Consider the following 18,200-nt stretch of genomic DNA (forward strand, 5'->3'; position numbering starts at 1 on the left):
GATGAGCAAACTCTAGGCATAAAGGGATTCAGCTGGTTGGCAACAATGCTTAAGGATGCAGTGGTTCACATACTGATCCACAGAGAGAAGGGGGCTTAACATGAGTCATAAAAACTCTTCCCACCATGAAAACACTTCCACCACCAGTCTGCAGAATAAACAGCTAAAAACAAGCAACTATGCATACAATGGGCAAAGAAACACCGACATTGACTTTTTGAGGAGAATGTCTGACATTCTCCTCAAAAAGTTACCCCAAAAGGGCAGCAGTATTCATGATTCTGCACCAGCACATCTGGCTCTGACCATATTCAAAATCACTTAGGTTAGTCCATTCTTTTTCTGAACTGCACATATAAATAAATGCTACCCCACAGTATATGAACAATGGGAATTGCCTGGGAGAAGTGTGACACTATCTCTGTGGATGGGAATACCTGATAGACCACTTAGTGAAATATCATCATATAGTCTGCAAATATCAGTTAAAATTGCTCCATGCTAACAGAACAAGAATACAGCAATAGAAGGTGACCTACTCTTAAAATGTTCAGTTTCTTGTCCTGTGCCCACTATGTCCACAGCTGCTTGTTCTCAGCAGACACTAAGTGTGACACTATCTCTGTGGATGGGAATACCTGATAGACCACTTAGTGAAATATCATCATATAGTCTGCAAATATCAGTTAAAATTGCTCCATGCTAACAGAACAAGAATACAGCAATAGAAGGTGACCTACTCTTAAAATGTTCAGTTTCTTGTCCTGTGCCCACTATGTCCACAGCTGCTTGTTCTCAGCAGACACTAAGTGTGACACTATCTCTGTGGATGGGAATACCTGATAGACCACTTAGTGAAATATCATCATATAGTCTGCAAATATCAGTTAAAATTGCTCCATGCTAACAGAACAAGAATACAGCAATAGAAGGTGACCTACTCTTAAAATGTTCAGTTTCTTGTCCTGTGCCCACTATGTCCACAGCTGCTTGTTCTCAGCAGACATCCAAACTGGGTCTGACAAGGGTGAAACCCTGTGAGGGTCTCACACTGGTCATACTGCTATTTCACATCTGTGAAAAGGTCTGATGCATTATATTCCAATACACCACTGCTGTACTGTGCTATGATTAGACCAATTTGTAGTCCATCTGTTATACTGCTTGACTCTTTTCACTCTCTGTTGGCCTCAACGTCAATATTTCTTGGTTGAGCCATTTTTGGCACACTGTAAATAGTTACCACAAAAGGACAGCAGTATTCATGACTCTGCACCAACACATCTGGCTCTGACCATATTCAAAATCACGTAGGTTAGTCCATTCTTTTTCTGAACTGCACATATACATAAATGCTACCCCACAGTATATGAACAATGTTTTTTATAGCCTGGGAGAAGTGTGACACTATCTCTGTGGATGGGAATACCTGATAGACTGGTCACTTAGTGTACATCTCTACATTATAAAAATAGCCAAATAAGGCATAATGACTGTTTGTTATTTGGTTTTTAGGTGCATTAGCAACTAAGGCCATATTGCTCCAAGAATATGCGGTGGTCATTGCCTTGACCTTTCCGCATCCTCCATATTTGGTGGTGAAGGGCTTGAACCCCAGTCTAATCAAGAAGCGTGTGCTACGCACTGGCTGCTCCTTCCCACCTGGCTACGGAGGCGCCATAATGACTACTCAGTATAATTAATAATTATTGGTCATGTGAAAATAAACTACCATTTCAACAAATGTCCACTTCAAACAATTCAAGTGGATTTTCCAACTCTACTTGAATTGGTTGAAGAAGAAGCAACATTAATTTTCTTATTTCTTTTATAAGGCATTTTTATAACTGTTCAATAAGAAATCTTAATAGTTAAAAACTTCTAAGAATCCAATAAACTATTCAAAAAGCAGAGCCACATGCTAACTCACCTTTCTCCAGGTATGTCGCTGCTTGTAATACTAGATGATTCAGACTCCACACTATGAAAACTATTATATTTGCTGTCCTCGTGCCAGTCTCTTTTTGTAGGAGGCTGTTCAGATGTAACAGCTATTAAAGGAATAAGTATTTTAAAATTTCCTTCTTGTGGGGGGGAAAGTAATTTTAGAAGGCTGTTCGGGTGTAACAAAGCTATCAAAAGAATAAATATTTTGTAATTTTTAAAATTACTTCTTTAAAAATATTATTTTTTCTTAAACTATTAGGAACTTTCTGGTTCCTAAAAATAATTTATTATAAAAGAAATAATAACACACTAGTTGTACCTGCCAAACATATGCCAACTTTCTGATTATCGCATAAATAGTTTAATCTAGCTCCTTCAGTCTTCACCATTCTTGTTTAGCAGTGATATAATTCCACAGCAGTCACTTGTGGGATATATGCAATGTCTCTATTTGCAGGTGGTTCCCCATCTTCTCCAACAAATATTGCAGCAACCTCTGTTCTGGAAGTAGGTGCATTATATTGTCTCTTATCTAAGTCCAGGTCTTCTATAATGCCATGCACAGATTCATTTTGTATTGGCCTGGGCTATTTGATGCATTTGTTTATATGACTCAGCAAATGGGTTAATTTGTTGCAGCATCTATCCAATTGTTGCATTATTTTGGCCATACACCCTTGATTTGATTGTCTTTCAAGCCATTTTGTTGTTGCTTCAGCAGAATCAAAAATATCAAATTGTCCATATCCTGGCTTATTTGCCTCATTTGGATATAGTGGTGAAACCAAATGGTAAATCTGGTCGTGTATTCTAAAACAGTATGGACCATTTCCAAGATGGTGATTATGCTCTCGTATATGTTCTCTGTAGCTATTTGCTTCACGTGTATCCCCTGTAAGCAGCTCTCGTAATAGAGTAGGTGTCTCACACAGTGGGTCAAGTGAAACCTTTCCATCATGACAGCATTTAGTGTATTTATTCGACGTGTTTAACTCATGTCACCAATATCTTGCATTACAATACTCACAGTTGTAACACATATTTCCTGTGCCATGCTCTTCCACATTAATTATAGCTTGTTGATAATTCACATCCGGTACTTCTATTTGATTAGTCCTACGGCATCTTCTCATTTTCGATCTTGATTCTCTTTCTTCAATGTTTTCTGTCTGTATTTGTAGTCAGAGTCTTGTTTCGGTCTCTTAATCTATTAGATTTCTCCTTTAATGTTTCATTAGCATTTCTTGTACATTTTCTCCGAGTTTTTACACACTAACTGTTATGCCATTTTTATACTTCTTAAAACTTAGAACGGTTTATTAAAATTTAAGACATAAAATAAATATACATCGATAGCTTTCAGGCATAGGTTGCCTTTCTTCAGTCGAAAAACGTTAGTACAAAAATTAATAAAGAATGCCCAGTATGGTGGTCATGAGAGGTGAACGGGTGTTGGCAACAATTAGCAGTTGGAAAATTTGGGCAGCATACCTAAGAGTTTTATATTAGCATTATTAGCATTAGTAGAGGCGCATGATGCAAGAAAGCAAGCTTATACAGCATCAGCCAAAAAAAAAAAAAAAAAAAAAAACACCTCTTCCCATTTCACTGATCCATTCATTCCAAATGTTTGTCTAGTTCTGCCTTGAATTTATTTAAGCTATCAACTTCCACAACAACAGATGGAAGTTGTTGTGGAAGTTGATAGCTTAAATAATCAACTACCCGCTGGCTAAAGGAAAACTTCCACACATCTATTCTACAACTGTCTTTCCTCAGTTTGAATCTATGCCCCCTCAGGTTTGTAATCTGAGCAAGAGGAAGAATCCCATCAGCATTGAGCCTGCTCAATCCATTCAAGGCCTTATACACCTCAATCAGATCACCTCGCAGGTGCCTAGTCTCCAAAAGCTGCAATTTGCAGAACTTAAGCCTTTCTTCAAGGGAACAAAGGGGTGCTCCCTTCATCAGTCTTGTTGCCCTTCTCTGTACTCATTCTAGCAACTCTACATCTTTCCTAAAATGAGGCTTCCAGACCTGTACACAGTACTCAAGGTGTGGCCTGATCATTGCCATATACAAGGGGATAATCACCTCCTTATCCCTACTTGCAAAATTCCTGTATATCATTGACAAGACCCCCAGGATCTACTCTGGCAGCCTGTCTGCACAATTACCCCGAGGTCTCTTTCATTCTCCACTACCCTGAGTACAACACCATATGGTTAGCACATTTCTCTGGGGTTACTGCAACCCACATGCAGTACTTTGCATTTGTCAATGTTAAACTTCAGTTGCTACTTTTCAGCCTATCTACCCAACTTTACCAGATCCTGTTGCAGCAGCATACTGTCATTAACAACTCTGCCTAAATAATATATATATATATATTTTGGGAGTAAAGAAAATAAGATGTGTATCACCTTCTTCAGAAATGTATCATGGTTGTTGTTGTTGTTGTTATTTGGTTTTTAGGAGCATTAGCAACTAAGGCCATATTGCTCTGGGGATATGCGGTGGTCATTCCCTGACCTTTCCGCATCCTCCGCATTTGGTGGTGACAGGCTCGAACCCCAGTCTAATCAAGAAGCGTGTGCTACGCACTGCTGCTCCTTCCCACCTGGCTACGGAGGCGCCATGTATCATGGTATGGCTAAAATTATCCAATGCAGTAGTTTTTGTTTGTAATCATTTAGGCTTAACTGTAGAATATATTATGCTAATACATTTGTTTAAAGTTTAAACAAATTATGCCATTTTTATCATAAACAAAAAAAATGAAAAGTTGTGGGGGGGAGAATTTGTGAAGAATTTATATGGCTATGAAAACAAATTCACCCCAGAAAAAGTTCAGTCTTGATCTGCATCATGAAATAAAAGGAATAAAGTACTTTATTTTTTTAATTATAAAATATACCATAGTTCTGAAAGAAACAATGGAGTTACAGAGTACTTACAGAATAAAATCAGATAGGAACCTAATATAGCACAATTTTACAGCATGTGGCTGAAAAAAACAAGACCATCACTTTCTGCACAATTGTTTGAATGACAGCCCATGTTAAGTCTTAAATTTCTGCAACCATTCCTCAAAAGGGTTCAAATCTTCAATATTTATACATGTGTAAATGATTTAGCCTTATTTTTTAAAAGATTTCCATTTACTGGAATGTGTTTTACATCACCATCATTAGACATTCCAAGAGTTCCTTTTCATGATCTGGATACTTTACCTTTGGTGCTCTCATCCTACCTAGTGCAATAAATTTCTCTAAGATTTCAATATTTTTTAATAATGTAATGTTTTGTTGACATATTCATCTGATGTGTGCACAAGCAACTGAGCCTTAGTTTTTAAGATTTCCATCTAAAAGGAAAGTTTTTTTTTGCACACATCATCATTAGCCATTCCAACAGTACCTTTTCACGATCTGGATACTTCACCATTCATGCTCTGATCCTACCTGGTACAACAGATTTTACTAAGCTTTCAATATTTTTTAAATCTTTCAGAATGATAAACTGTACTCTTAAGAATGTCAAACTTTTAATAATGTTGGAATTAGAAACATTCCATTATGTTCAGCTTGTAAAATCTTAATTTTGTTCTGCAATTGGCATATTGATAGAGTTACATTCAATAACCATAGTCTATACATACTGTATAATAATGAAATGAACTTCTAGTCAAAGTTAATTTCACTACACCAACAAGTGATTTCACACAGTCAGCCTGCAAGCTTGTCATTAGCTTTAATAAATTAGCACTGTTTCATTTTGAAATGCAAATACCGTTAATAAAAAAAAAAGTTAAAAAAAGATAGTAGTGGTTGGAACTTTTCAATCATTATAGGATGTTTGTCTTTCAAGACTATTTTAACGAAATGTAAAACAGCTTTAGGTTTATGGGAAAATAGCCAAAACCTATTGCATAGGGCATTTTAATATTCTGAAATGTAAAAAAGAGAGTCTCTATAAAGCTCTTCTTCTTCTGTATATATAAAAGAAAATACAGTGAAATAATTACCAGGGAAAACATCAGGTGAGGTATTTATTTTTTGGTTCCACTTGAGCTTTTTGTCCATGTGTTCATGAACACACTGCAATGAAAAATTATATTCATTATAATTTTGTTAAATTAAACAAATAACAATGGTCAACACACTTTTTTTCACATTAACATTTCTTGCTAATTGTTACATATTTTTTTATTTCTGAATTCAAAACTGCAAACAGAATTTCTCTATCATGCACAATTTTTATGTGACACACATTTTGTGTGTTACATAATACAGTAATAAAATAGTAATTTATTGTGGTTTTACAAAACGAATGAATATAATTATGGAAAAGGTTGTTCTGTATGCTGTGTGGTTTAACATTCTGGGACATGTTCAAACAAGTTCAGACTTGATATAACATTGCTTACCTCTGCAGAGTGGACTGTTCTCTCTGTTGTTTTTTTTTTTTTTTTTTATGAAAACCCCAAATATGAGAGGTATTAGAACCTATAGTACTTAGTACCATGCTTGGGTTGGAGGTTAAGAAGATGAGAGAAGATATTTGTTGACATTAGACTTGAACCTCTGCAGACTGTAATTTTCAGGAAAGACATATGAAGGAAGGTTGTCCCAGAAAACGGCAGTTTTGAGGTGGGCTGCTGAAAGCATGATAGTCCCCAATTTAATTACTTTGAGGGCATCCACTCTGTTCTTCAAGCTCTCATAAATGTCCATCAGAATGCTGAGTTGACACCCAATACCTTCACACTCTTTACATCGAACACACACACACACAAAAACCTCCCTGGCTGTATCACATCCCGTTCCAGAGAGATCCACAAACATTAAACAAGTAATACATTTCATAAATCTGTGATTCAGAGGCCAACCTTCCCCACCCAGTTCTCTCCCGACAGCACTCCCACTACTTTGGGCCTTTTTCTTTGCTTCTCTGGTCTATGATTTCCATTCAAATTCAATTTAATTGAGAATACTGCACTAAACTAAATGCAATAATAATACTATGCACCAGTTACAGCAATAATACTTATTATGCCATCGAGTTTACATTATTAAATATGCATATAGAGTAAAACCCTCACTAGTCCGGATTAACTGGGGATAGAGATCATCTGGATTAAGCAATAATCTGAATTAGTGAAGTAAAAGACAGCCCTAAAAGACAAAAAAGCTTAGAACACAAATAAATTGAAAATTTAATGATATAGGTAGTGCTGATGGGGGGGGAAATATATATATATATAATCATCAAGAATAATGCAATAGAGAAGTTATATGCTATAAGGGGAAGAAAATTAAGAATTAGATTAGATAAGACTGAATTACAATAACATGAATCATTTTTTCCGGTTCTTTCTTCCCCCCTTCGTTCACAACGTATATCGCTCCCAGGGTACACCGTATTTTCATTAGTTTATTTCTATGCATAAACATCTACTTACTGTATTTTATACTAATAATATTTTAGATATATATATATAAAATATTATAAAATATTAAGGATAAGGATCAATCAAATAATAATAATATCAGGGACTTAAGAAAACGCAACAAAAAAAAAAAAAAAAAATTATTATCGCTTCTTACCGACAATCTAGATGACTTCAACTGGGGCCAGCCACCCAGACTGAAGGGGAAAAATGACAAGAGATTCTCTGTTTCTGTAATGATCAATATATGCTAAGTAATTTAAATCTAAACCAAATATAAACCAGTTAGGCCAAATATAAATCAAATGTAAATAAATTTTAGAATTATTAGAATCAAATGTAAGAAATATGAGTAAAATATAAATGTAAGCATATATTAATCATCGTTGACCCGACAGAGAACGTAATTTAATGATTAAAATAAGATTAAATATATAATACATACTACGTATTTACCGTATCTAGGACATAATGTAATAGTCGTCAAAATAATACGTGGTGCCCCCTATGGATACGGTAAAAATAAATATAAATAAATTATTAAATTTAAGTTAACGCAAAGGGAAACATGCAGATAGTAAGAAGAAAAACTAAAGGAGTAGGAATAATAGAACCTGAACTCCACAAAGGCAAAAAATAGTGGTATAGATAAGAAATAGTTTCTCTTACGTCCTCGGATTGCCCTAATAATTTCGGAGAAATAAAAATAAAGAGTGTAGGACAGTTTAAAGACATTACAAGATATAAGTTGTGGCTCGGGTATGCCCGGGATCGCAAACCCGTTCCTATAGTAGGACCCTGAGCTGAATTTGCATGTTACCTCAGCGTGAACTTAAGTAAATTTAAATGAATTTAACTATATGTATATAAAAAAAAATGATACATGTAATTTGCAAGCCGGTGGGTACAAGTTTTCTACGAGGTAAGATACCAAGAATGCAAAGTGTATCCTATGTACATATATACATGGCACTAAATATGCCAATTATATTGAAAATTATTGAAACAATAGGTTCAGAAAACAAATTTTTGAAATTAATTATGCTTATCACTTTCCTGAAGTGATATTTCAGGTAAGCGATAGGGAAATTATTATTAATCAACTTGCCATACAACGCTGTTATGCCCGCTAAACAGTTTTTATTACTATTGCAAATATAAGCAATCCTTAGACATTGCGATAAAATTATATTAGCATGCACTTATTTTGATATATGAGATCTCCAGTTTGTAAGGCCGACTACATTAAAATTAAATGCGTCTCTTTTATTATATACGTTTACGTCTATATTATTATTATGGAATATTTCTATATGAAGATCTAAGTAATTTGCTATAGTATCGGAACTATTAGTTTTTTCTAATACAAGTTCTACTGGATATAATTTACTGTAATCCTGGACAAAATGTGGACAATTACTTTTAAATTATCAAGATTAATGCTCGTAAATAGACTGTTAAAGTCAAATGTTTGTATTTGTTGAATATTGTTATTTTTTATTGCTTTTATAATCGGTAAGTTATTATTTATGATAATAGTTTTATTTATATATATATATATATATATATATATACACATATCACTGTACAGCCTTTATTTAAAAACTATAAAAAGACAATACATTTATCCATTGAAATGTATGTATTGTCTTTTTATACATTTATCAGGTATTGTCTTTTTATAAATTGTCAGGTATTGATACATTTATCAGGTGGCATTGGCGTTGCACACCAACACAACTTGATCGTTGCTGCAAATGCCACTTAAATACAGCTTCTTCCAACAATACTTCTTTTGGCTTTTTTAACGGTTGTCTATTTAATACACTGCTTTTATTACTCCCCACATAGATTTTTACGGTAAATGCCTTTATATATTCTTTTTGTTTTTTAAAATCTGACACAGTCTGTTGGTCAATACCTAATTCTTCAGAAATTTTATTTCCAGGAACACCACTTTCAAGTTGTTCTAGCACTCTGAGCTTGTTAATGATAGCTAAAGTAAAGCATTTTCTTTTTATTCTACTTTTCAATTCTTTAGAACCCATAATTATACAAAATGTTAACTTATGCACTTATATGTATAAAATACACATGTATATATATAAATGAAGCGATATAAACAATAACATCCAGTCGACTCGCAGCCAACAATGATACTGAACAACACAAAAGAGACAGTGTAATGTAAGTTCCTTCTTACTGTCAATCAGCGTGCAGTCAGAGTGACTCATCTGCCTTCCTAAATCCCATGTGTCTTTCAAAATACTCAACTGTGAACAGAATTTTTCATATGAAAAATTTTTTGATCCGGATTATCCGACATCTGGATTAACTGTCACTGGATTAGAGAGGGTTTACTGTATTATGATATTGAATTTACATTATATGTATTACATTATTAAGTTTACACAATGCGCATTACGCTATACCATTATGTTTGTAAAGTTATTCCCCTAACATGCACTACAGTACAAGTTACGAGATATGATATTCGCACCAAATCACCGATATAAAGGTTCTAGGTATAAGTTGTAACTTACAAAACCTCTAGCTAAACCTCAAAATAAACTAATGAACATGAATAGGACTATAAAGAATATTAGCATTAGTAAAGGCACATGATGCAAGAAAACAACCTTATATAAAATCAGCCAAAAAAAAAAAAAAAAAACCTCCTCATTTCACCCATCTACTCGCTCCAAATGTTTATCTAGTTCTGCTTGAATCTATTTAAGCTATCAACTTCTACAACGCCATATGGAAGTCTGTTCCAGCAATCAACCACCTGCTGGCTAAAGGTAAACTTCTGCACATCTATCCCACAACTGCCTTTCCTCAATTTGAATTTATGCCCTCTCAGGATATTCTGAGCAAGAGAAAGAATCCCATATGACTTAATATGCTAATCACGTCATTAAAATTCAAAATTCTTTAAAAACTTATCAGTTTCCAAGAGTTCAGAATTGTTCAACTTCACAATTCATTGCAGGCTTAAAATGACCCCAGGGGCTCACATCTGGTGAGTATGGGTTTGGCACACCCAGGGTCCTGAGCTGGATATCATCATTCTTCTCTTTCTTGGTGATTCTCTTTTACTTTTCTCTCTCTCTCTCTCTCTCTCTCTCTCTCTCTGTCTTAGGGTAACTGGGGAATTTTTTTTTTTTTTTTGGCTGGCGCAGCGTAGACTTCCTTAGGCTTCCTTGAACCATATAGCTAATAATAATAATAATACAGGGGAACATGCTGGGATTTTTCAAGGCCTGCTGCGAGTCATCACGAAACAGGTAAATACATGGGCTATGTTGTTAGGGGTAACTAAGAGTAAGAACAGGTGCATGTATACTTGCATGTACACCAATGGTAGGAGTATAGTAAATAAATTTGATTTTCTGAATACTAAACATACCAAACACTGCAAATTGCCGTTTTCATTATTGTACGTTACCCATTCAATTTTCTACCCATCTTGTCTATAATAAATATTCTTACAATTATAATTTAATATTTTGGGTTGATTAAGGTGAGATATAAAGAAGTCAGTGAAATTGCTGTAATTATTATTTGGGCAACTGAAAAATCTTTTAATACTTTCTCTTTCAATTTCAGTAAACTTTGTCCTTTGCTAGTACTATTTTCATTTATATCTTCTGTTTTTGCAAGACTTGATATTGATATTTACGCAGAAGCCTTTCCTTCAATAATTTTTACTACCTTAAAATCTTCCATATTTTCAGGTTCATTGTTTTGTTTTTCTGATGAAGATGCTATTTTTTATTACATCTAAATGTTCTGTTTTTTTTTACTTGTCTCAATATTTATATTTTGTGGAATCATAGATAAGTTTGTTTGAAACATGAAATAGCATTAGCATTAGTAGAGGCACATGATGCAAGAAAGCAAGCTTATACAGCATCAGCCAAAAAAAAACCAAAAAAAAAAAAAAAACCTTCCCATTTCACCGATGTTTTTCTGATGAAGACGCTATTTTTTATTACATCTAAATGTTCTGTTTTTTTTTTATTTGTCTCAATATTTATATTTTGTGGGATCATAGATAAGTCTGTTTGGAACATGAAATAGCATTAGCATTAGTAGGGGCGCATGATGCAAGAAAGCAAGCTTATACAGCATCAGCCAAAAAAAAAAAAAAAAAAACCCTTCCCATTTCACCCATCCAATCGAATAAAATGTTTGTCTAGTTCTGCCTTGAATTTATTTAAGCTGTCACTTCTACAGCAACAGATGGAAGTTTGTTCCAGCAATCAACCACCCAGTGCTTAAATGCAAATTTCCACACATATATTCGACAACTGTCTTTCCTCAATTTGAATTTATGTCTTCTCGAGTGATTAATCTGGGCAAGAGGATGAATCCCATCATCACTGAGCATGCTAAAACCATTCCAGGCCTTATACACTTCAATCAGATCACCTTGCAGGTGCCTAGTCTCCAAACACTGTAATTTGCAAAACTAAAGCCTTTCTTAGTAAGAGCAATCCCTTGTTCCATTCACTAATCTTGTTGCCCTTCTCAGTACTTGTTCCAGCAACTCTACATCCTTCCCAAAATATGGCCTCCAGACCTGGAGGTCACACACAAATCACATCCTTTTCCCTGTTAGAAAAATTCCTGTATATCATTGACAAGCCACCATCAGCTATTCTTGCAGACCATCTGCACTGCTCAGAAAACTTCATATCTGACTACACAATTACCCCCAGGCCATTTTCATTTTCTACCACCCTCAGTGTAGTACCACACAGTTGATATGTTATTCTGAGGTTACTGCTACCAATATGCAGTACTTTACATTTGTCAATGTTAAACTTCAGTTGCCACCTCTCAGCCTGTCTGCTCAACTTTTCTAGTTCTGTTGCAGTAGCATACTGTCATTAACAACCTTGTCAACCTTCGTGTTATCTGAACACTTTGACATTAAGCCAGATATTCCATCATCAATATTATTATTACAATTTTATTAATAAATACAGAAAACAACAATGGACAACGACACTGAATCCTGGGGAACTACACTAATAACATTAGTCCACAAAGAGCGATGACCACTGATTACCACTCTGTCTTGTTCCACTCAACCATCCCTTTATCCATAGCAGCAATTTGCCTCCAATGACACTCCGCTCCAATTTGTGCAGCAGTCTTCCATGTGCAACAGAATCAAAAGCCTTCCTAAGATCCAACTATATGATATCAAAATTATTCTTTGCATCCAGTTCCTTTGTGACCACAAAATATTATCCAATCAAATTGGTCAGTCAAGATTTCCCCTTAACAAACCCATGCTGTGTTATCCCCTTCCATAAGGCAATGGTCAGGCAACACCTTGAGTACTGTATACAGGTCTGGAGGCCTCATTTTAAGAAGGATGTAGAGCTGCTGGAGCAAGTGCAGAGAAGGGCAACAAGAAGAGTGAATGGAACAAAGGGTTGCTCTTACAAATACAGGCTGAAGTTTTGCAAATTACAGTGTCTGGAGACTAGGCACCTGTGAGGTGATCTGATTGAGGTTTATAAAGCTTTGAATGGTTTGAGCATACTCAATGCTGATGGGATTCTTTCTCTTGATCAGAATAATCGCCTGAGATGGCTGTTGTTGTTGTTTGTTGTTTATTTGGTTTTTAGGAGCATTAGCAACTAAGGCCATATTGCTCCGGGATATGCGGTGGTCATTCCCTGACCTTTCCGCATCCTCCGTATTTGGTGGTGACGGGCTCGAACCCCGGTCTAATCAAGAAGCATGTGCTACGCACGGCTGCTCCTTCCCACCTGGCTACGGAGGCGCCTGCCTGAGATGGCATAAATTCAAATTGGGCAAAGACAGTTGTAGGATAAATGTGCAGAAGTTTGCCTTTAGCCAGCATGTGGTTGATTGCTGAAACAAACTTCCATCTGTCGTAGAAGTTGATAGCTTAAATAGATTCAAGGCAGAAATAGACAAACATTTGGAGCGAGTGGATGGGTGAAATAAGGGGTTTTTTTTTTTTTGGCTGATGCTATATAAGCTTGATTTCTTGCATCATCATGTACCTTTACTAATGCTAATGCTGTGTCTAAACTATAACTGCAGCCTTATCTAGATGATCCTGCAGTGCTTCTTTAACCAGTGCCTCCATTAATTTCCCCAGAGCAGAAGTTAAGCTAAAAGGTCTGTAATTACTTGTGTCACCCTTTGATCCTCCTTTATGAATTGGGGACACATTTGCACATCTCCAGTCCATGGGTACTCCCCCCCCCCTCAATCCAGAGGAAGCTCTCATAATTATGGCTAAGGGTTTGCTTACTTCCTTTGCTGCCTCCTTTAATATAACTGGATAGATCCCATCCACTCCAGGTGCCTTTCTTATGCTTATGAAACATAAGAAAGTTCTCACTATGTACTCCCTCCTATTTTGTCTGGACAGATTGCAGAAATTTTCAAATTGAATCCTACCTTGTGACTTTTTTCCCCAATGTTGCCAATTATATACCTGTAGGCTTGACTTATGTTCTAGGGAAAACAATGGAGTCAGTAGTTAAAGAATTGCAGGATCATATTAACAGGAATGGAATAATGTGGAAATCACAACGTGGATTTGTTAGGGGGTGAGCGATCCTGATTATATGCTCTGATGTAATAACAAAGGAACTGAAAGCAAATAATAATTCTGAAAGCATATATTTAGATTTCAATAAATTTTTTGACACTGCTGTACAAATTGGAATAGTATGCAATTAGGGGTAAGTTACTTCTAGGGATAAAGGGATAACTGAGTGGCAGAAGACTGAGGGTGGTTATAAATAGCCACTGCTTTCACTGGATTAATGTTATTAGTGGAGTCTCTCAGGGTTCAATGCTGAGCACATTACTATTTACAGCATTTATTAACAATATTAATGAAAGTATATTAAGAATTCCTCTAGTGTCTGAGAAGATTCAAACTGCACCTTTCCAAATGAGTAATAAGTGGCAAAATACCTAGGATCATGTAGAGCACATGTTGCAGTTAAATTTTCTGTATACAAATTGCAGCTATTAAACAGTAAGACTGATAACATAAAAGTGCTTTATTGAAAAATTATTAATTACACAAACTGGCAAAGTCATTTCCCTGAATAGCTATTCATTGTTTCACTTGTTGCTATCATTAAAAATCATGCAGAGCAAGAGCAGAAGACTATAAAGCATGGTCACAGACAGGAACTTGTTTTTTGGCCAGAAACTGTCAAACCAATATCACATTGTGTGGTGCAGGTGCATTATCTTGATGCAGAATCAAAATTTTCTCACAATTCCAGTTCCGTTTTACAAACTCTCTCTCTCTCTCTCTCTCTCTCTCTCTCTGAATTTCAACAACTGAATGTAATACCACTGATTCACTGTCTGATCACGTGGTTCTTGCTGACTCATGATCACTCCTTTTACATCAAAGATTTGTTTCTCTGATCATATTGAAAGAGCCAAGTTTCATCTGAGATGACCATATTACTTGGACAGAGTCTTCTTCTGTGTAAAGAAGATTTTTGGAGAAAATCTTTAATTTTCTTTAAAAATTTAAGAAGATACGAACAAAATGAAGAATGTTCACTCAAATTTTTTTTATGCCATTCAGATGCATATCTTTCTTGAGTTTGGTTCACTTGTTAAAATTTGCCTTGCTGTTTCCTTACTTAGATTTAATGTCCCCACTATCATTCTAATGCTTAAAGAATGATCATTTCACACAAGTCCTCACATCTTCCATTACTCTGAATTTCTATCATTATTGGATGACTAAGTAATTTGTCATTTTCTATCTCTTTTCTTTCCGATGAAAATGTTTTTTGCCATTCAAAACAAGTGCTCTTAAAAAGGTGTCATTCACATACACCTCATGTAAGAACTGGCACATTTCAGTCACGACTTTTTTTCCATTTAATTAAAAATTTGATGTTTACATGTTATTCAATTTTTGCACATCTAACATTGGCATGCCAGTCACACAAGAGCACTATACCTTTACACGTAATCAACATACTGACAGGAACTTAAGTACACAATACTAGATGGCTCAGGGTTAACTACCATGCTCAAACCTGCAAGGAGCAGCAACTCTAGACAACTGTGCACAAAGTCTCTTTATTTAATGGCCATTAGTTCATATAATATCATGCTAATGAAGAACTTTAGTATAACTCAGAAATATTCATTTGTCCAGTTTTAACTTTTAAAGGATATACAGATTTTTATTTCCCTCAGATATTAAAGTGTATAATTTTAATAATCTGAAATGTAGGTTTGAGTCACCTCATCTTATATTAAGTAGTAACTTCAGTTTTTCTGTCAAAAAATTTTAATAAACGAAACAAAACTAAATATTCAAAGGGGGAGAGGGGAAACCTTCTCACTTCTCATGTTTCCCTACTCAGCTCATCATCATCATCAGCCATTTTCAATCCACTGCAGGATGAAGGCCTCTCCAGCAACTTTCCAGTTCCTTCTGTTTTGAGCACTGGCCATCCATTTACTACCCACAAACTCATGAATTTCATCTATGCATCTCCACCTTTGTCTTCCAGGTTTTCTTCTAGCTCCTCTTGGATACCATTCTGTTATTTTCTTAGTCCATCTGTCATCACGTCTTCGAGTTATGTGACTTGCCCAAGGCCATTTTAGTTCTACTCAGCTGATCCACCTCAACTACCCACAAATAAATCTCACTGTGAGAAACAAATAATCAACACAGAATTCTGCCATGTTGACAGAATTTTATGTTGCATCCTGAAAGAATAATACTACACAAGAATAATAAAAATGAAAGTAGGATAAAGGAACTTGAAGCATAACTTCTTCAGGGAGTATCCTTGCCTGTAAGTCCCTGAAAGGCCATATTTCCATACTGAACTGACAGCCAAGTGGTCATGCCCCTACACAGCCTATGAAAGACTTACTACAAAGAAATACAAACTTCCATATGATCAGAGCCCTCTACTGCCAAATAGTTATAAGAAAATGAAATTGGCAAAAATGCAAATTTCTGATGTCGGCCGAAGCTTAAATTAAATAATCTAAACTGAATGGAAATGTGCAAATAAAATACAACAAATCACACTTAAAAGAATGGGAAATAACAAATGAATAAATAACTAACTCATTTTATTCATCAATTAAGGAAAAAAAAAAATAATAAATCAGTAGTTTACAATTTGTATACTCATATATATATATATATAAAGATTATAAACCCTTTATTCAATTTGATGGATTTTACCACAATTTCAGCATCAGAAGACTGTGGGCTACTCTCTGGACTACTTTCTGGAGTTTTCTTTAAAGCAATAGGGCACTTTTCTCTCAGTTGATTTTCTGTTGTTTCCAATTTTCCCATTTCCTGAATTGAGTATAAAAAGATAAATATTTTACTATATTTCCAGTATAATAACTACCAAAAGACAAAATTTTGAACTAAGTAATTTTCACAAAAAAATTTATATAAATAACAAAATTTTTATTCGTTGTATAAATAGGGTGATTCATGAATATATGGCACAACTCTGGGAGCTGATTTCTATGGAAATTTTAAGTAAAAAATTATGTAAAATATGGGTCCATTCAAAATGATTACAGAGCTGCTGTGGCAACAAGAATCTTAGAAAGAAAAAAAGCAATTATAAAAATAACAAGAGACACTAACATAAGTGATAAAGTGTTGACTGATTTATTTATTTAAGAAAGTTACATTCTGTATTTATAGAGAACCTCATGAGCCAAAACATTATAACTCTCTCCATGAGAAGAAGCATCCCATGGCACCTACAAGTGATGTCACTGATCAGTGCTGCACATACAGTGACAGCAGGTAGTGTCAGTTTAGCAGTGAATGTAGTCAGTAAGACTTTTGAATAAGGAAAGGGAAAGAACTGACAGTTTGAATAGGGAATGATCTGTGGTGCTAGGAAGTCAGAGGCCAACATCTTAGAAACTACAGACAGTGTCCTCTTGTTCGAGGACTGCTGTAGTAAAGGTGTGGCGGAAATGTGTTGAAGAAGAGCACACAACCGTCCAACATCTCCAGATGAGGAGACCACTACTAGTTTACAATCGAGGTGAATGGTGGTTGGCATGTACTGTCCAGCTCACAATCCCTCAGTTAACAGCACACTACAACCGGAGTGCACAGAGAAATGTCTCTGAGCACACCACCCAGTGGATGGTGTGCTGTTGTGAATAGGATTATGGAGTATATGACCTGTTCGTGTACTCATGTTGACTTACCATCATTGACACCTCTGCCTGCAGTGGGAACGGGAGCAAAGTTCCTGGATATTGGATGACTGGAAACAAGTCACTTGGTCTGATGAATCAAGTTACAGCTCCATCATGCTGATCGACAGGTTTATATTCAATAGCAAGCAAGTGAACAGCTGTAACCAGACTGCCTGAACATGCAGCAAGCAGTGGTAACATGGTTTGAGGATGTTTTCATGGAGATCACTGGATCTCCTCATCCTCACTGAACACACTCTTGCTGCCAGATCCTAACAGTACTGTTTTGAACCAAGTTTTGTCCTATGTTACGACTATGTATCCAGATGGTACTGGACTCTTTCAACAAGACAACACCCCATGTCACAAGGCTTGCAAACTATGCAAGAATAGTTCAAGGATCGTGTCCAAGCATTTCGTGTGCTCCCCTGGCATAAATCCCGTGAAATATTTGTGAGATGCATTAGTACACAGCATCTGCCAGTCCACACTAGTGCCTTGATCTGTTTCTGAACTACAAGACGTCATTCTGACTCACTGATCCAGGATAACAACT

The 18,200-nt window shown here is 35.6% G+C and overlaps 1 protein-coding gene across 4 annotated transcripts in view; it reads right to left on the reverse strand.

The window, feature by feature from the left end:
- LOC150080048 (uncharacterized) overlaps positions 1-18,200 on the reverse strand; it is a 477,066-nt gene that overhangs the window by 118,123 nt on the left and 340,743 nt on the right. For all 4 annotated transcript variants that reach the window (XM_090381622.1, XM_090381621.1, XM_090381619.1 and 1 more), the window contains 3 exons: positions 16,650-16,769; positions 5,975-6,047; positions 1,931-2,051 (listed from right to left, as the gene is read on the reverse strand). In XM_090381622.1, coding sequence (XP_090237748.1) covers positions 1,931-2,051; positions 5,975-6,047; positions 16,650-16,769 — 314 coding nt within the window. The remainder of the gene's footprint in view (positions 1-1,930; positions 2,052-5,974; positions 6,048-16,649; positions 16,770-18,200) is intronic.

The sequence above is a fragment of the Mastigoproctus giganteus genome, chromosome 9, assembly GCF_048544385.1.
Source record: "Mastigoproctus giganteus isolate SK-2022 chromosome 9, ASM4854438v1, whole genome shotgun sequence".
Taxonomy (NCBI): Eukaryota; Metazoa; Arthropoda; class Arachnida; order Uropygi; family Thelyphonidae; genus Mastigoproctus; species Mastigoproctus giganteus.